Below are 20,561 nucleotides of genomic sequence, written 5' to 3' on the forward strand. Positions count from 1 at the left end.
AAATTTTAAATTTAAGTATGCTGGCATACTGAGGTCACTGTCACATCCCTGTCCATTGTAGGTGACACCAGAATAGCAGGAGTTTCCTGTGCTTTCATGGCATCTTGGGGAAACCTAAGTACCCAAATCAGCAGTGATGCTCATATACTCATGTAGCCCCTCAATCTAACCCAGGTCAGGCAGCTTAGGAGTTAATGGGTCTCACATATTGATTTGTTAGACAAGTTGTGATGCACGGTTCCCAAAGCACTGGGCAGTTGCCTGTCACAGAAGCAGAAGTGAAGATAAGAATATGACCTTTTGCTAGGTGGCTTGGTGATTTTACTTACTGTGTACAATATAAGTGCCTAATGCTACTGGCAGTAGTAGATATACTACTTAAGTATCTACATGTACCTTTTACTTCCATCTCACTTTGAATCTGATGACTAACCTGACTTTGTAACATGGTCTCTCATGTCCCACAGAGTGAAAGGGAGGGAGAGAAAGTAATTTAAAAACCAGAATATTTTATCTCAAAACAGCTGAATGATTTTGGTGAAGGTAAGCCCGCCACACATCAGAGCTAGGTGTCACATACTCACTCAGTGATTATCAGCAGCGTACTCAGAACCGAGTTGTGTTGCCCCAGGAAGGACAACCTAAGGCACAAGCCACTTTGCTCCTGAGACAGAAAGGACAGGGTGGAATAAAAGCTAGGCTCATTCTCTTGTTGCCTCTGGAGTGTGGGAAGATAAGAATCACTTTTTCTAGTGAGTGGGATGCAGAGGTTTCCTCCACCTCCTTTTCCTGCCAGCTGTCCAGGGCTGTGCCACAGGTGGAGCGAGTGATGAGGCTCTGACCTTGTAGGGCAGAGGTAGCTGTACAACCCTACCAAAACCAAATCAAGCAACATTTTCACACACATAGATGAGTCATGAGTCACATTGTTTTCTTACCTGCAAAGTAGAGATCACTTCATCTCCAACTTCCTTGGTGGAAACAAGGTAACGGGACATTTCAGGGTTAATAATTCGGTCTTCTTTTTCCCAGCGGACTATGATGGGTTTCTCTCCATGTGCTGTACAGCTCATTTCCTTCTTTTGACCTTGTGTTGCCAAGGTGGTATTTGGATAGGAAGTTATCATAGCTGGAACTAAAAACAGACAAAAAAAAAGATTGTTCTCTAGTGAGATGACTGGTCTTATGATACAGGATTGGCGCTTCAAGCTGGGTCTCATTCAGCTTGTCTGTATTTGACCAGCTTACAAAAAATGTGAGAAATTATTTTACTTTCATTTCTGTGTAAGAGAATTTCCTTAAGACTTACGATGAGCATCAAAGGGAACTTAGCAGAGAGGAGCTGAGACTGGAAAGAGGGGCTGTAGAGACAAGAACATGCAAATGCAAAAGAAGACTAGCTCCATTTCTTTTGCTGCTCACAGGATAACTTGTAATATAATTAAAATAGTCACAGTACATAAAGGAACTGTAAGTAATAAGTATTCAGATATCAGGCCAATAAAGAACTGATAAAAATTTCTTATTTCTTCTGACGAGGTATGGTTTTGTTTGATGACAGATACGTGTTCTACCATTTTTTTATGACCATAATGACCTGTCAAAATGAGGGCTCAATTAAACCAAGAGCTGTATAAAATGAAAAACATGCTTTGCACCAAAAACCTTCCAGCTTGGTCCATGTATGTTCTGAGTGCATAGTTAAACTGTACTGAACTGAAACTATAATTAAGTTGGCAATAAACCTAGTTAGATTTGAATTTTTATTGTATTCAGAGAGTATATGCAGAACAGTTTGGACATAATTGTTAACTTCATTAATCATTTAGGACTTCAAAAGAATTTAATGTTGGGAAAAAGTACTCTCTTGCTAGCAAGAATAGGCTTAAATCCTAAATATTTTCATATTTTGAAATAAAAATTTTCTGGAAATAGGAAGAAAAAATCCTCAGACTGCTTTACTGCAAATCTCCAAAAGACAGCATTTTTAAAACAAAGCGTCCTCTTTGGTGGCCTCAGAAGCTTCTCCTTCCCATATGATTTGTCCAGCAACGAACAACTTGTGGGCATTTGTGAGTAGGAAGAATCAAAGCCTATGAGTACGTCTTTCAGTTCTGGCCCTTTCCCTGCTTGGGAGAAGCCGGAGAGCTGTGGACAGCATACAGGACTGCTTTCTTCTGATTCAATCTGTCCACTCCTTTCACAGCTCTTGCACTCCAGGGCTGCCTCCTGCAATAGCCCCTTGTTTTTGTCCTTGCTTTTATGCATGAACATTTGCCTCCTCATTTCAGAACAACTCACTCATTCTACCTGAACTTCTCTGGGTCTCTATATTAAGATGATGACATTGATATAGGACCTGATTAGAGGCCTTCACGGTATTTCTTCCTGCATAGATTGTACCTATTGCTACTGGGCAGCAAAAAAAAAAAAGGAAAAAATATCCTTATTTAAATGAATTAGTATAATTGCTATTCTGAAATGTTAATGTCTGATGGCATGACCTTTTCACATATCAGAGCAGATGATGCTTGGATATGACAATATTTCAAGACGTAGCCCGTTCTGTTCAAGGGCTTCCTGTACCAAAGCAAACTAATATCAAAATTAACAGGGCTGTGAAGCTGTGGGTCAGAGTTTTGAATAGGATATAATTACAGGAAGAGCTTTTAGAAAGGTCTTGTGTGAGATGTGAGGCTCTTTAGGCACTAATATGCATTAGTGATGAAGTACATCTTGTTTAACTGCTTGGATATTAGGTACTGATTAGATTTGTCAAAGAGAAGCATTCCAAGAGAAGAAATGATGAATAATCAGAATACAAAATTAGGACGCATCTGATTCCGTCTTCCAGAGAATGAAGATATCTTCAGTCTTACCTGGCATCTGTCCAAGAACTAGTAATCACAAAGAGGTTCGTTTCAGAAAGTCACTTTCTGTGGTCATCTGATTGTTGCTTCTAAACGCAGAAGCTATTGTGCACTAGGCCTATGCAGCTCCAGATATGTGGGACCTGTTTACACAGGTAGGTGCACTTGAACTTAACTACCCTCACCTGGGACGCCTGGAATAGTCAACATGTCCTTTTATGCATTTTGTTCATCAATGAGAGCCCAAATCCAAATGAGTGATAGGCTATTAAGGAGTTCACATTGCTACCATTATCTTGTGCCACCACCTTTCTTCCTTCCATGATTTCCTAAGCCTCCCACACATCCCTTCCTTCTTCATTTGCCACACCTCTCCATATCTCCCTCTTACTTCCTCAAAGCAACATGCTCTAGTCCCATTCACCTCTTCCTCTCCTCTCCCTGCTTCAGCCTCCACAGGTTCTCGCATGTTCCCTAATCCCTACAGCAATATTTTTTTTTCTAACCTCATTTCCCACCCCTTATTGAATCATGGCAACCTCCCAAGTCACCTAAATGATTTTTTCTACAACTGCAGTCCTCCTGCCCACCGGTATCTCTTAATTTGAATTTCTTTAGTGACGAAGGGAAGATGCACTTAGCCCACCAGGGAGCTGAGGAGTGGTGTGTGCCTCCCCATGAAGCACCTGAGCTCCCAGGATGCCCATTCCCCCAGGGGAGAGGGCTCAGAGCTCAGAGCAGAAGAGCCTTGCATTGGTAGGTCCACCTTCCTCTTGCTTCACAGGAAGGACCACACAGTGTGCACCTACAGAAAACGGAATGGATGGATTTGGCTTTAAATCCCAGGTCTCAAGGAGCCTGTCTCAGAGATGCCTTCCTCACTTTAAGGTCTCCTAAACAGCTGTCTGCCAAGAGCCTCCTGATGGGTAAGAGTGTGAAACCAAACAAGGTAATTATCTTGCTTGTTTTTAGAAAAGAGAGGCCAGTTTATGAAGCTTGTTCCTCCCCACCCCCCATCAAACTTTCTTAATAAGACCAGCACAAAAACACATAAAGAAAGATGACTTTATTCCTCAGATACAGCTTTATCCCTGCTTATCCTTCCCTTCCTCTGACATAATCTTCCACACAGATTCCTTATTGCTATAGCAATGCCTCACAGCTAAGTATTTCCCCTTCCTCCAAACCTGATTTTTTACTCTTCACAATTTATCACCAATGATCCTAAACCATAAGCTCTTCTTTTTATCTTCTATGCTGAAAGATCTTGGGTAACAAAGCCATATTCCCAAAGATATTTTAGGCAATGTATTTCTTCATCCTCTGACCATCTTTAATCAAATTACTGATGCAAATAACTGAGATAAATACGCTGGCTCTTCACTGACAAAATAATCCAGAAAAGTGTAAATAAGCAAACTAGATTTGTACTATATATGCATGAGATATTATGTTAAGATGTCTTTAAAAAATCAAAGCATTTAGAGATATATCAAGATGATTCAGATGCCATATTAAGCGTGGGAATCCTTTATATCTCTTCAAATACACGTTATATACACACAAATATAATGATATGTATTTATATAAGATAATTTTGGAATGGTAGGGCATGTTTCTCTGTATATGCAAGAAATGCATAGCATCATGTTCTAGGATTTCGGAGGCTGCCCTATAGGCAAAATTAATTCCATTCCCTCTCTTCTGGGGTTCTCCACATCTTTCTCTGAATCATACTATGTGGTTCTGGGCATTGTTAAAAGTCTATTCATCAAAATTGGAAATAACAGAAGTTACAGTTGCTGCCTGCAACATTAACCTTGGAGATTTCTCAGATTAAAGTTATGCTTCCATTTGGAAAGCTGTTTCATTAATTCCTTTTGCCAGGTCAGCCCACTGTTTTTCCCTTTCTTCATGGCAACCCAGTAAGGAGTAATCTCATTGCTTTATAGTATTAACAACTTTGCCATTAAAAATCAAAAGGCAAAATTCAGTAGTCGAGGTTGCTGTTCAGATCAGTCCTTCTCAATGAAAAAGAAAGACACAGAGTGTTGTTCATCTAGACAGATAAACTGTGCCCTCAAAAACCTCTTCTTTACACTGATCATTCAGGAACCTGCTATGCCTTGCTCAGTTGCAGAGATGTGCACAGTAGTGCTATAATAAGGGAAGATGAACATCATGTTTCTCCTGTACAGGTTCTAGAACAGAGGACTAGGGCCTTTTGATACAGTTTGAACAGCCTTGGATAAAAGTAACATCATGTATGAGGATAAGTGTTATGATAAGACAAAACAGAATTGAATTTGCAATTAATATATACTGAAAAAATTTGTCCATGACAAATGAGATTTTTCAACCTCAAAAAACAATTCCCTCTTTCTAAATTCACTTTTGCTGATGCAAAGAAAGCCCATGCAAACACATTACTGACATTTAAGGGAGACTGGCTCTTACACTGTAATTAGTTGATATTTATTTGTTAATTTATTTTCAAATTTAGTAGACCTCCAGGAGTCAGTGAGTGTTTTCCTAAAATTCTTCTCTTAACTTCAGTGTTCCCTTTCTGATAAGTAACATTTTTCTTACTTAAGTCATATCTCTCCAGAATTCAAATGTTGTCCTGAATATAGCAGAGGATTTTAAATCAATAGGACTTCTCAAATACTTCAATTTAAGCACACAGTTTATTAGTAAAACTGGGATATCTCTAGCAGGTGAAAATAATGCTTACTCCTCATCCTCAAGAGATGCTCAAGACCAGAAGACAAACGGCATGTCTTAAAGGGTGAAAGAAATGTTAGCACAAAAATAAACATCCCATTTTTATTAGTACAAGTTATTTTCAGAAAAATAAAGAACAGGTAATCAATGACAACTATTTTCTACCAATATTTTCTAATTTTGAAAATGAAATTCATGTCTGTGACCTACTCATGGCCATGTCTTGTGAACCTCCACAGAAACATGTTCTTTTAGGATCAAAAATTTAAAAATCCAATCAAAAATATTTAAATATTGCATGAAAGTGAATTTTGAATGCAATATTTTACTATATTGCTTGGAATTAGTAAACAATGTTATCTCTAAGCAGTGCAACTCTCAAACAGAAACAACATTGGGTGAATTATGTAACTAACCAATATGGTATGAATTTCAAATTCAAAAAGCAAATGTTTTGAAATTAATTACTCAGCTTTAGTTTCAGGAGTCTACTGTGTTTACAAAATAAATTCAGAAAATTTATTGATAAGTATATTCCAGAAAATATTTTTAAAACAAAGAAAACCAAATCAAATTATCTTCAACCCCCAATCTGCACTAAAAGAAAGGCTAGTAGCTTTTTGTATACTTCTATTAAAAACTGTTAGATAAATAATTTTCTGGACAATAGGGAAGTGCTTCATTAACAGTTCTATTAGCAAAATTAATTTCTGACTGAACAGTATGAAAAACAGCACTGCTGTGGAAAAAGAGGCTGTGCACAGCAGAAACTGCATCTTTCTGTTTAGTGAAGAGTGACATCCACGAGGATTATGAAATATAAATAATGGAGGGAAATTAAACACAGACATGACCAGTACATGTCCTAGCTACCTAAGTTTGCATTACAAATCCCATACCAAAACAGGAGACTCAGTGGCATGTAAAAACTGCATTATTAGGATATTAGGACATCCATACAAGGTAATATCTGAAATAAATTCTATAAAGAAATAAATCACTGAGCAGGAATGCACAAGGATTCTGTTCTCCCTGAAGCAGCATTTCAGCTCTCTATTCCACTAATATAAATTAAGCTACTTTGATGATAAGTATTATTCAAACATGTGTTTCCAAGCTAGAACAGGCCTTGTTTGATGCTAAGCTTTAATAAGAATGACAATGATGTCTTGAGTACTTGGCAGCTTCACCAGTGCCTCATGATCTGATTGAATATGTCAGGGTAAAGGCTGTGAACATTTAGGGTTCATATCTTATTCTCTCAGAAGTGGTTTCAGGTCATATTATAGGAAGAGAAGTCGATTTATTTTGCATGACAACTATGAATTCTAACCAAAACATTAATAAAATAAAAAGGTCTTTTCTCTCAAACAACAAAGGCAATTCTTTGCTCTTCCTGAGGTCTTTTCTTGCATTAGTTTTATGTTTGTACAGTACAAATGGCTGTCTTCAAATGATACACATGAGACCAGCAGCTGCTTATATTTCTCAGTCTTCCCTTTGACTTTGACATGGTTCTGAAATAAATGTGACTTTCTTTCACTTTGCCATGCAGCTTCAATTCCCATTTTGTCTAACTGCATTTCCTAATAACCAAGAGAAAGAAAATGGGAAATGATAAGCTGACAGCTTTGTTCCCTGCAGTCAGTTATAGTAGAAGCCTGTGGAAATTTGTGACAAACTATGGTAACCCACATGAGGCACTGGAAAATCATTTTCATCAAAGCTTGACTAATTTACGAAGGTTTAGAGAAAGACCATCTTCCTTCCCAAGAAATTAATGGACAACATTAGTGTTACTATCATCACCACTGCTTAAAAGCAGGGATGCCTAAAAATTATCATTAGAAACATGCCTGCATTAAGTGTAAATTCCTTGGGCCACTTTCTATTCCAAATCTGTTATGATCTTTCATCACCCTATATAAAAGTCATGCTGGAAAGGACAGAAATGTTAAATAGTTAAAACTAGCAATATATTATTTTAGATAACTTCGCCAATGCTTTGATCTTAAATTGAATTCAGTCTGCCATCAAGATGGCATCAAGTTTTAATGTTAAATTAGAGGGTTACTGCTATCATAATTGTAAAGTACAATGCTCTAATTTTTTGTGACCTACTGAATACAAATTATTAAAAACCAGAGACATCACATGGGACAGTGCTCATTTTCTTACAAGTTGCTGTGCTCTACACTTTACATTTCTGCCCTTCCATTAAAAATACACGAACAGTTTACAGGTTTAAACGAAAAAAAAAGGGCAGAAAGTCACTGGAAAACACAGGCTTTAATCAGGACATATTTTATGACCCAGCCTTTCCCATGAGCCTTCTAGATTTTGGAAGCTGCGAAATGACATGTGTAAATGTCCCTCCCAGGGGAAGAGGAGCAAGCACTAATTGAGGTATTGACAGCTTTAAATGAAGCAGAAACACACTAAGATACTCTGGCTACAGCAAAAATGAGTACTGGTGAGCAATGCATGCTGGGACATTAATGGTTTTCATTGACTGCTCATTCATGCAAGTAAGTATACTGTTAAGCATGGTGACTTGGGTCTATAACTGCTTGGTTCTGAGCTAAAAAAATCATGAAATACTATCTACTGATGTATAAGAGAGCTAGTAGACCTAGTCTTGTCTGATATTCTAATGATGGGAACAGAACTCAAATGTATTAAAATCAACAAGATGCAACTTTCTATATATTTATGTAGGCATTCTCTATATAAAAGTATTAAGACAATATAAAAATGTAGATATTCTGCACATTAATATTAAAAGAAAGGTGTTATTGCATTGTGTGTATATATACACACACAATAGCATTCACCTGTGCATGGAGGTAGAACACCTTCGCAGAATCAGTCAGTAGCACTCATCTCAACCTAACTTCAGGTGGCTAAAAATTAGTCATCCAAGCTGTTAGCTAGTCAAATGAGGACTTCTTCTGCACCAATCCTTAGGGAGAAACAAGACCTTACAGAGGGCCATCCATCTTGCTTTAAAGATAATGGACGGCTTCTTATTGATGATAAAAGGAGCTCTGGGTGAGCTGCTTAGACTTTTACAAGCAACCTTTAGAAGTCTAGCTTGAAGTCAGGTGAATCCAGCACTAAATCCAATCCTAAATTCTACATTCTCTTAACTGGGAGATTCAGGATGTCAATAAATGCTCCTATTGCAGGAAAGGAGATTCAGCTGGGGAGAATAAGATCCTAATGAAAAGCTCTGAAGCCATTTATTTTAATGGACATTGATCTAGTTTCTCCAGTTAAAACTGCAATATTTGTCCCTTGACAAAGAGACCATCTGGGGATGATTTGGGAATGGTCTGGAATGGCCTATTTATGGAGTATTAGCTTTGTTTGTTGCTGGAAAACAACAGACTTGACTCCTAATCTATTCTATATTTTATTTTCCACTGTGAGGTTTATTTTCTACTTTGGATGCTCAACATGCAAGCATCTTCTGCAAGGAAACCACATCTCTTCAGTTGGTCAGGAAAAGGAAAACATTTCTAGAAGATTGGGGAACCATCTTAAAGGTTGCACAGTCTAGGAAAAGATGGCAGGTAACCTGTGTACTTACATTTTTTTTTCAATGTAAGTCTTATGGAAGTAAATACTAGTAAAGAAAAGCAAAGGGGTCTTAGATAAACACAAATATTTTTAAAGTAAAAATACCTAGTATAATGCTTCTGTGAGTTACTTTAACTGACAAATAAGCAGCAGCTCTTACAGCAGAAAATCCGAAAGGGAAATTCTCACTTACTTTGATTAAGTCTAAAATTAGGACATCTCCCCCTGGGGATTTTTTTGTGCCTTTTACATTCATTGCTGTCATGTTGTTGCAATGTTTTATCAAATCTAAAGGTTAGGCCTTTCCAATGAGTATTTTGGGACCATTACACTGAACAATTAATAAAGCTTCCAGACAAAAGCAGTGGCTGACAATTTGGCTCCAGTTCCCAAATGCTTTAGGTCAGAGAAAGCCGACCCTAATTTTAAACAGGGTTATGGTTATTTTTGCATATTCATACCAGCCAATATACCCATCCAGTTGTGAGCCAGAGAATAGCGGAAAAAGAGCTTTAAAGTCAAATTTTACACCAATGTTCCTGAGGTTGATGGTGTCCTACTATTTACTTGGGGTCCTCCTATATAACTGGGGTCAAGGTCTGTGTGTATTTGTGCTTGCATGCATGCATATACACCTGTGTGTATGAGAGGTTAAAAAAATGTTTTCCATGGAGTCGAATAAGGAGGATTATTTCATTACCTGGAAAAGAAGACTGAGCAACCTTCATCACTTTCTTTCCTTGACCTTCAGCTGTCCTGTGGATTTCTGTTTTCAATACATTCTTAGAAAAAAAGTCTCTGTTTCTCTGGAGACCATTTTTACCCCTCAGCCAAGGAAAGGCATCATAAATACTAGTGTTTCAGGCAGGAGTAAATTATAGTCATCCATCTCATGAACAAAGCACATGGCACAGGGCTGGAGGTCTCTTTCCTCCACAGTACTTCTTCACAGCATGAATGTTACAAGGAGTTCAAAGGACTTTGTTTATTTTTTTTCCTTTAAATTGTGTTTCAAATGAATAGGAACTCCCATTTCCTCTTCCACATACAGAATGAACACCCAAAAGCAGATGCCGAAATGGCAATGGTGATTATATAACCACCAGCAAAGTAAGAAGAAAGTCATGCCTTTAAGCATGGTTTATCATATTGTATAGGATGGATGTTGAATATGATAAATGAAGCAGCCAGTTATAGGGGCAGCATGAAAATACTAGGTTGTGGGGGTTTTTTTAAACAGATGATTGTCAAATGTTTCTTTCCTCATCACATCCTTAAGATACACACGCACATGCGGCTAATTAAACACATGGCCAATAGCTTAACCAATTAGATAAACATTTTGTTTTTCAATTGTAGAAACTATTAAGCAGTAGTTAGAGCTACTTATCCTACAAAGACTGTGATATAAGCACAGAAATGGTACTTTTTTTTTTAAGATTTGGTACTACTGCTTCAATTACTTCAGTCGCTCTTACTCCTAGTTAGAGGTGTTACAAAACACTGAAAGCAAGAGAAGAAAAAAATGATATTACAATTCTGAACTTGTCCATAAATCGGACCAACATGCTTATAAAAAAATTCCAAATGAAAATTCTGACAGAAGAGGAAAATAATTATGAAAATTCATGAAAATTCTCAAAGCCAAACTTTTTTTTTTCCCCAGTCAAACAGTATTTGTACAATCTCTCAAAATCAGGAAATGAAATTCATTCTAAGGTACATGTATTTCTTGGAGGTTACCTTGGAATACACTCTTGACTTTAATTCATTCCATAAAGAATTGAATGAATAGTTTTGCCAAGTAATACACAAAGCTGAAGTTTATGGTACTATTGAATCAGAGGCAAAAATCACTTATTTGCCATGAAGTAAAGTGATCGTTAATTTCTAGTCAGCTTCTACTCAGCTTCTTGTTTAATGAATTTCCCCATGGACGAATGCTTCCATGTTTCTTACTAAAAACAGACTGCATGATCAATCAGCAGGACACAATCTAGTATTGTATATCCATTCTAATTCTCTGCAAAAAATCTACTCAAATCCAGCTTTACTTTTTAATAGCTGCTTGTAATGAAAGATTTATCATATTACCTGAGATTTTGTAAAAAAAATCCCGAGATTTTATCTTGAGAATCTCTTGCAATTCTGTTCTCTTTTAAGTGACGAGAAATCTGCCTATTCTTTGAAATCTAGCATGAAAAATCCCTTGTTGTTAAAGAAGTACTAGACCTTTCTCCCATAGTATTTCACTGAGAATTAAAAGTTTAACGATGTTTAAGAATGACATGACTTTTTCACTTTCCTTACTATTAAGATAAATTAAAATACTATCAATATCAGCATGATGCCAAACTAATAAAGGAATACAAACATTCTAAAAAGGTAGATGCTGCCACTGTCAAAGCAGCTGCAACTACAACTTTAAACTGGGACAAAAGCACCCAATTCCCACATCATGTTAACTACTTATGCGAGGAAAAAGGTGATAAAGGCAGATTGTTACTCCATTCCAATTTATTTTCATTTCTTTTTTATCCCTCTGATTATATGGATCATTGATCACATTGGACACCTTCAGAACAGTTTGTGGATGTTTCTTTCCCTCAGTTCCTCAGAAAGAAAATGGGGCATTTTTCAACCAGGCTGCTTTGTCCAAGTCTCCAGATCCAGCAACTGGCTCAAAGAGTTTGTTCCACCTTCCATTAGTATTGAATCCAACTTGAATGACAGAAATCTTTTTGGAGACTAACTATTCAGACTCTACTAGTAGAAGACTTTAAAATATGGAAGAATTAAAGCATATAGAGAACAGTAAGAGATCCTTTCTGGATTAATCTTACATGGAATAAGAAAGAAACTTATTTAAATGGCAATTTCAAGCACTTAAAAATTAAAATAGTCTCTTATTACGTTGTGATCATGCTGTGATTATACATTCTTTAATTACATAAACACTGTTTTCCCATAAGATAAGGTCTCCTTTGGTACAAGGGGTACATATTGCTCAGGGTTATGCAGTTAGTGAATGATGGTACTTCTCCTAATTCTGCCTTATTTTGATCATGCATATTAGTTAGAAAATAGTAGATTAAATGAAGCAAGGAAGAAGACTGGCCTTCTGGCTAGGCTTGCTGAAAGCCACTTAAGATACTTTCATCCTCCTCTATTTTCTGTGGCAAAAAAAAAAGTTTACAACTTCTTTGACAGATGCTGTTAGGTTCCTTCCTTTATTTCTAGGTGTTCAAGATGCTTTGCAAAATTGCTCAAGAGTCCTAGATGCAAGTGAAGTCTTCGTAAACATATGTCCTGATTATTTAGACAGTGCATTATTTCTACGGAAAATGCATGGCGTATGTTTGCCATCTTTTGAGGTAGTTACATAGCTAGAAAAACTCACATTTAACAGAAGTTTACCAAAGATAACCTGGAAATGCTTTTATGTTGTGTGGTTCCTGAAATATTCCTCTATTTATGTTGTGTACTTGACTCAGTTTTTCTATATGAGTAGCATCAACCAAGAGACAAAGTGCCCAGAACTGGTCTTAACAAAGAACATCTCATTAAGAAGCTGAACTAGTGAACTGTGAAAAAACTATAAATGCAATCATATTTGTAGCACTGAAAAAAGAAAAGCCTTCTCAGCCCTGTGTCAGTTAAACACATTTTTAATACTCCTGCTAACAAATAATAATACCTTGATTTTCTTTCCAAAAGCTTGCAAAGTTGCTGGCTCCTCCAGTAACTCTTCCAGTTTCTATTGCCAGCTCTGCTGACCTCTCATAAATCTCACTAGTCTCTTAACACCTCTCACTCCAGAGCTCATGTTCTTTGCCTCAGATTTTGCCAGAATAAATCCTTGTACTGTCACACAATTTCCCCCTCCCAGCCTATCCTCCTGTCTGAGCAGGCCCCTGTTGCGTTTTTTAATTAGATGGTGTCCTTTGCAGAGAAAGGGACTTTGCGACAAAGAGGTGAAAAAAGGGTCACTGGTGATTTATTGCATGTATAAGGGCTGAGCTAGTTGGTAACTGCAAGACAGTAAACCTGAATAATTTGTTTTGTAGGGAACATTGGAAGATTTGGTACTCCAATTCAGGTGAAAATGGAAAGGAATCTGAATCATTATCTTAATCTTATAAAAATATCTCAGAAAGTGAAAAACAGGTCATCTGTCAGGAATTCCCATGTCATTATTATTGATAAGGAAAAAATATAATTCAAGAGCTACCTCTCAGATGTTTTTCTTGTTCTCTTTTGGAATAACCTAGAACCATGGATTACTAAAATGTAAACTAATATTTTTCATTAGAGGCCAATCTTCCAACTTCCTATTTTCTAAAATATTTGCATTTCAGCTCTCTTGGACTTGCCTCAGGGAGGCTGGTTTGCTTGAATGTATTTTTCATAAAAAGTAGCATCAGCATCAGGAGCACGCACTTTTTGAAATTCAGTGGTTAGGGAAAGACAGTGGAGGAATAAAGTTTGGGCAGCACTCTTTGTCTACCTGGTTTCTGATGGCTAATTATTGCATGAATAAAGCAGTACTATTGTTATCATCAGAGCACCTAAACCCACAGCCTTGTGGATTAAAAAAAGGCATAGCTGTGGAAGATGATGATAAGGACAACTTTTCTAGGGAGACGTTTGTTAGCAGGTTCCATATAACCCTCCAATGGAGGCAGCATTAGGGAAGAAGACCTCCTGGCAGCCCTGTAACAAGCATGTTGCGCAGCCTGGGGAAAACTGTTCAACCTTTCTGCACCTGGTAAAGCCATAGCTCTTGGCAATTGTGCACAGCTTGCTTCCTGAAGAATAATCACATTTCTCAGTTCAGTAAAAGCAAAACAGGAAAATCAAAAATATATAGCTCAATAAATTGTCACTTTCATAGTACAGAAGGAAAACTTTAAGAGATGGAAACAGCCAAAATCCACAGGTAACAAAAAGGATTTCAGTCTCTCTTATTGAACTGGACTGTGCAGAAGCATAGCCAGGAATTTTAGAAGTGCCATGGGACACCCGCTGGCCCCACTGCCTGAAATAATGGGAGCAGCTCTGTTCCTCTGACTGTCAACAGCAAATCCCACAGGCCAGCTATAGGCTTGAGACTGTTGCTGTATCACCACCTTGTTGTAAGGGTGTAAGCGAGATCACTCATACTTTTAGAGCTCACTTTCTCATAGTCTTACTATCCAGTCCCCAAACAAGATAAAAAGGAAGTGATAAATGAGAAATAAATTGTAGAATATTAAAAATAAACTATTTTCTCTTTATGTTAAATAAATACAAGGAAAAAAATCTCTCAAGTTACTGTTACTATGCATATCCTCAATTCATGACTAACGCATATTAATTCAGTCACAGGGTATGGTTTAAACAATTCAGTGCTGCATTATGTGCTGCACTTGAGAGGTTCAAGATCTTAATTGTTCGTTCAGTATCCCTCACCCAAGAAGCTAATGAAAAATTCAGTCATGATGGTATTGTTTATGACATACATAGCTGCGACACATGATAATTTCACAATCATTTCAAGACACTGTGTGGTTTCTTTTGACATTTTGTGACAGGCTGTATTATCAAGCACAATTGTTTGCACAGGAAACAACTGTAACACGTGGTCCTTGGGACATTATGTTATCTCCTGATAATGATGTCATTAACATGTGTACACTATAATTAATGACTACAAGAACGATTCATTTGAGCAAGGCTTATGAATCCATTCCATCTAAAAAGGGAAAGAAAACCTATAATCATTTGGGCTCAGATCCTGAAAGCTACTTACTTGCAACCTGCTGCAGCCACACTTGGTGACCCATTAATTGAGGCATATTAACCAAGAAGCATTTATTTCTCTGTTATATTACAGAAGCTTGGATTAGAATCATTATCATAATGATTGTTCTCACAGAGATCAATGAGAGAAACAGGAACCTAGCAGTGCTCCAAAACCCTTTGTCATCCTATCTCCTACCAACGGTAGCCAGGAAACAATTACAGCTCATCAGTCTACACAGCCAACATAATGAAGCTGAAGACATGTACGTAGCAAAACCACTGCCGTTAAAGCCACCCCCGCTTTCTTCTATAATCCATGACCCAGAAAAACACACTTCTTACATCCTTCTCTGCGTGCCACATAGAAAGAAAACTGTATTAAAGGCAGTTCAGACACATGAAGCTTTCTTATATAAGTTTAATAGATTCTGTCCTCACTGTTTTAATGGGCATTCTCTCGACCAGGTAAAATATAATCTATTTTTGTCATCATAATGATTCTAATCCAAGCTTCTGTAATTTTTAAAATTACTGACTATGACATCCTTTAAAACACATTAAAGGAAAATGCTTCCAAAAGGAGAAACAAAATCTAAATACCCACACAAAATTAGTGGAGCTGTAGAAACAATCAAGGAATATATAGTAAGTATTTCTATTGTGAATACATCATAGTCTGGATTCTGGAAAAGCAAAAACAAATGAAAAATTGTCACATATTCAAAAAAGGGATGTAAGATTTTACTGTAAATTTAGAGCCTTGATTTGACTCAAGAGTTTGAGGCAAGTGTGCTGATAGATTATTCCCAGCAGATAAGATCTACATCTTTTAAATGCCATGCAGATTGGCTTAGCATTTAATACTGCACAAAATTTAGCTGGCAAACATATTTTTCCTGAAAATACTCAACAAAAAAATATATGTCAACTGATGCTATGAATACACTTTTGTATTCATTATTCATATTTGTATATGTGAATGCACATATATGTATATATGGAGAAAGAATGCATCCATATATATATGACTGCAAAAGACACCTATGTTTAAATATTTGTTCACCCTAATACTTGGAGTAATCATGTTGGCTTTTTCCAAATAAGGTCCTTTCTGGATTTACAAATGTATATTTTTGTCACTCCTGTCCTCCATGTGAACATAAAGGCAGGTTTGCAGTGTATTAAGGAAAAAAACCAAAAAAAAGATAAAAGGAGAGGAGAACTTTAAACGAATTTTATGAATAAATCAGATTTAAAGTAAATGTATTTTTTCTGGGGAAACATCACCTAGTACACACAGAGCATGCCAGACTTAAAAACTGTTACAAGTTTTGCACGAAAGATATGAAGAGTCTTCACTCTCACTTACTATCTTGTTAAAACATACTGTGATATATGTTAAATGGATACAGACTCCATATCTTAAAATTCTTTGGAGTACAAGAATTAAACCCCCTCTAGATCATTATCGTGACAATGACAAATATGTCTGCCTAGGTACCAAATGAATAGCAGTTGGGGGAAGTCCCCATGAGCTTTGTAGGAAGAGATAAAAAAATGCACAGATCCCCTGACTTGAACCAGTTAAATGGTTTATAACATTTTGTATAGTATGACTCCCCCTTTTGTCTTTTCTGGGCATGAAAGTGAATTACTCTGGCGTAAGAGTATAAATACCTGAAGTCATTTGCATTTCAGCATATATGTAACATTCACTGGGTTAGCTTTCATCACACTGTATGAGGAAGTGGTTAAAGTACAAGTAAGTCAAGTTGTCTTGGTATAAGCAAGCTGAAAGTCCATGACGTAACCCCTAAAATACTCTAAATCCTGTGCATTCCAGACAAAAGGATGGCCCCAAGTTAAAGCCCTGGTGCTTTCAGGCTCCTACGTTTCCCACGCAGAACTTGATCATTCAAACACAGCAGCTGAAGCGAAATTCATTTTGGGTTTATGCTTTGGGTTTCATCTGTTCATTCATGTGTCCCCTACTTTTGAAAGTAATTTTAACTCTGCTGCAAAAAGTCAACTTCTGCTCCAGAAAATGCGTCCATGTGACAAATTTATAATAATACAGCTAAGTAATGTTACTATTAGAATATGCTAGAATAATTAGCAAAAGCAGAACTAATCTTGTATGTGGACAAGACCTAAGGATGCCGTGTACTCGGCAGACATGGGGACACCTACCACAGCTCAGCAGGTTGTCAAGCCATCAGCTCATCCACACTCAATGGATTTTACATTTGAGCCTCCTCTTCCAGAAGGGAGGTTGATTTATTCTGCTACTGTACCTTAGCAGGTGAAATAACTAGATAGCGTTGGTTAAAAGCAGATCGCAGCCAAAGACGCCCTAGTCATCCTAGCCAAGCTAAACAGTCGATACTACTTCTGGCCAGGTTGTTGTCTCCGTTCTCAGTTTTTGAACACCTCTTTAAGTGTTTTAGAAGGTCTACCAGTTTCACAGAAGAGCCTAAGACCGAAAACGGAGAACATTAGCACCAATGTGCAACGAGTTATTTTGGTGAAATGCCAAAACAAAGTAGATTTGGAAAGGCAAGGATCACTATTAGCAATTAAAATTCAGAAGTCCTCATTCACTTCTGTCTCTTCAATGGTGAGTTCCCTGAAATACATATGGGAACCGACAGAGATACTATGTGGATTCAGTAAAATTCTTGAGGGCACCCAGGATTCCTATGCAATCCTATAATGGTCTTCCTTACCATTTAGGTGCATGCTCATTTTCCTTAAAAGCTAGAACTTCATTAAACTATTATTTAAGTCTTAGACATGGGCATTTAGCAAATGGTAATTGGATTTTCAACAACAATATGCAACCACTTCTGAAAAGTCTGTTTTTCCTTGTCTCAGCTTGGCAAGTCACCATTTAAAAATCTGATAACAGGAGATTTTTCTTGTTGAAAGTATGAGTTTATGGCTCTAAGTGCATGGCAAAGAGCCAGCTTGTACCAGTTGTAATGCAACAGTTATGCTGCATTGCAAAGTAAGACAAAAATAGCAGAGTACTGCTTTCTTATGGAATGCTTACAGTAATAGGCACTCATTTTAAAAGCCAGTTTTGAGATAAGACCACAGAAGTGAAATCCTGCTGCACTATTGTGTATGTACACGTGTGCTATTACCAAAATCAATGACTATTAATTAAAAGTCAGGAAAAATAACCTTCTAACAGATGCTCTTTCTGCTGCATTGAAGATTTGGAACAAAATGTAATTATGTAATAGCTCTGTTGAGGTATCCTTTTTTCCTGTCTCTTTCTCATTTTGTGGTCACAAGATTATATCAGCTAACTCTTAGAAAAGATATTTGATCCTTTGAAAACTTTTGCCCTTTGTGAGGAAAGAGATGGAAATAAGAGAACAGGACTGTTTCTTAAAAATTTATCTCTCAATACAATGTGCCAATTAGTAGAGAAATGTTCTTGTTAGGTCAGTGATGATTTAGGAGTTGTTTTTTTTTTTAAACTAATACAAGAAAATTTCAGAATGGGGAAACAGAATTGAGAGAACTTGCAGTGCTTAATGAAAGCCTCCTGGTATCAGCTGATGTTTTACTATTAGTTTCCAGAGACTTAAAACATTTGCTGGAGCTTCATTACACATACTTACATAGTATGGCATACCTTATATATGCACAGACTTTTCCTTAAAAGTTTAAGCCAAATATTAAAACAACAGAAATTCCCCAACCCAAGTGGACTCCTAGCAGCATATGTTTAAATTCCTAAATAGCTTTTTGCTTTGATAAGCATCCTTCAGCATGTCACTGATTACACAAAAAGGCAATCGTATACATACTATTTTTATAAACCGGGATTCTCCTTTAAGACTGAAGAAATTACTTTAGGAGCATAATATTTAGGATGCATTTATTGGAGAATGTATCTTCAAGGATTAAAGTTACTGCAAAAAATTAACAGGAATGTCACAGACAAGAAAAATAGTGTTTAATGAAGGAAGGATTCCCATCATAGCTGTATTTTTTTTTCCATTAAAAAACCCAGATGTATAACTGTTTTTTTGCTGCAAAGATTTGAAATCAGTCACCTTCACCTGATCAGCCAAAGATCAATCACTTCATACGTCTCTCTGGAAGCTGCATTACAGGCAAGCAAACAGCATAAGAATTAATAAGAAGTACATTCAGGAAAATCCTATACCATGTGACCCCATCTGGATGGGGTTTGTTCTGTTTTGCATTCATTCTTTTAGATAAATATCAAACAATGCATTTATGTGAGTGCCCATCATGCACATGTGCATGCACAGATACCAGTAACTGAGGCCATTAACTTACATAGAACAAAAAGATAAAAAGATCTTGCTGGACTTTTACAGCATAATGATATCAAATGATATTTTGCAAAATTAAGTATAGACGTTTTCAGAAGCTTCACTCTAAAAGCAGGGACTTTAAACAACAATGTCTTTGTCACTACCTGTCCATGCTGGGCCACTTCCTCAATCAGCTGAGAACACACCAGCTTTCACAAGAGAATATGTCACGGTGAAGACTCACAGCTACCACAGATATAACAAGTTCCTAACAGCCATTACACGGACCTACTTGTATCTGCACAGACAGCTCTGTTCTAGTGTTCTGATAAATGCAGACAGCGCAAAACTTTCATAAAGATGTAAATTCTTAATGGATACTGTTGCTCATTCTTTTGGAAAGTCAGAAGGAGGTTTTGTACATTTCTAAACAAGATAACAATTTTAATGGAAAATATCGTTTCGCAAGTCAAGAACCATAATTGAAAATATAGCATTTATTCCCTCCCTAAAGAATCAGTTCTCTTTTCTGAATTTAGTTGTGTGTCCATCTACATCCAGACAGTGACATGACACTGCTTTCCCAGAGGATACCAGAAATTTGCTAGATGGAAGCTAAGCAGAAAATAAACAATGTTAGAGAAGGTAAAATGAATGTCACAAAGATGTACATACTGACCTTACAACACAATTCCTACAAGACCAAATACTCTAACTCGGGACCAAAAATAAAACAAAAAGTGAATGTAAGACTAATTGTTCTGTGGCCTGATGGAGACAGTTTTAAAAAAATGGCTTCTGTTAGATTAATCATAAATAATTAGGCCAACAGTAACAGCTCATTCTTCCATTAGCTCCTGGTTTGACAGACTAAATCGATTCATTCCTTAACCCTGCAGGATCCTAATATGATTTATCTAAAAATGGAGACATGCTTCTTTAGTTACTTATACCATGAAGACACTCCAAAATCAATTGTTGTGGCCATAAGTGAACTCTTCCTTTTATTTTTCCCCAGGAAAAATAAAAGCGACAGATTAAGATATCTTCAAGTATCACATATCAAACAAATATCTGAATGAACAATGTGGTTAGGAACTCGCATGCTGATGCAGAGGTTGAACCTCAATGGTTAAGAATGCAATCCAAGGTGAAGGAAACCTGTTTCCCACAGTCAAGTACATCTAGACTGCAGAAGAAGATCTGTATTTGCAAATCCTTCCTTCTGATTATACCCAATGTACGCAGCAGAAAGGTGTATAGGAAACAATGCCTTGAATTCTCCAGTATACAGAATATTCAG

At 36.9% G+C, this 20,561-nt stretch overlaps 2 protein-coding genes across 2 annotated transcripts in view; one reads left to right on the forward strand and one right to left on the reverse strand.

The window, feature by feature from the left end:
- SH3BGR (SH3 domain binding glutamate rich protein) overlaps window positions 1-20,561 on the forward strand; it is a 614,594-nt gene that overhangs the window by 315,606 nt on the left and 278,427 nt on the right. The gene's annotated exons all lie outside the window — the stretch shown is intronic.
- The window catches only part of DSCAM (DS cell adhesion molecule), a 456,923-nt gene that overhangs the window by 106,104 nt on the left and 330,258 nt on the right, over window positions 1-20,561 (reverse strand). Inside the window, exon 12 of the mRNA XM_069872134.1 lies at window positions 939-1,135. Within this exon, the coding sequence (XP_069728235.1) occupies window positions 939-1,135 (197 nt within the window). The remainder of the gene's footprint in view (window positions 1-938; window positions 1,136-20,561) is intronic.

The sequence above is a fragment of the Phaenicophaeus curvirostris genome, chromosome 1, assembly GCF_032191515.1.
Source record: "Phaenicophaeus curvirostris isolate KB17595 chromosome 1, BPBGC_Pcur_1.0, whole genome shotgun sequence".
Lineage (NCBI taxonomy): Eukaryota > Metazoa > Chordata > Aves > Cuculiformes > Cuculidae > Phaenicophaeus > Phaenicophaeus curvirostris.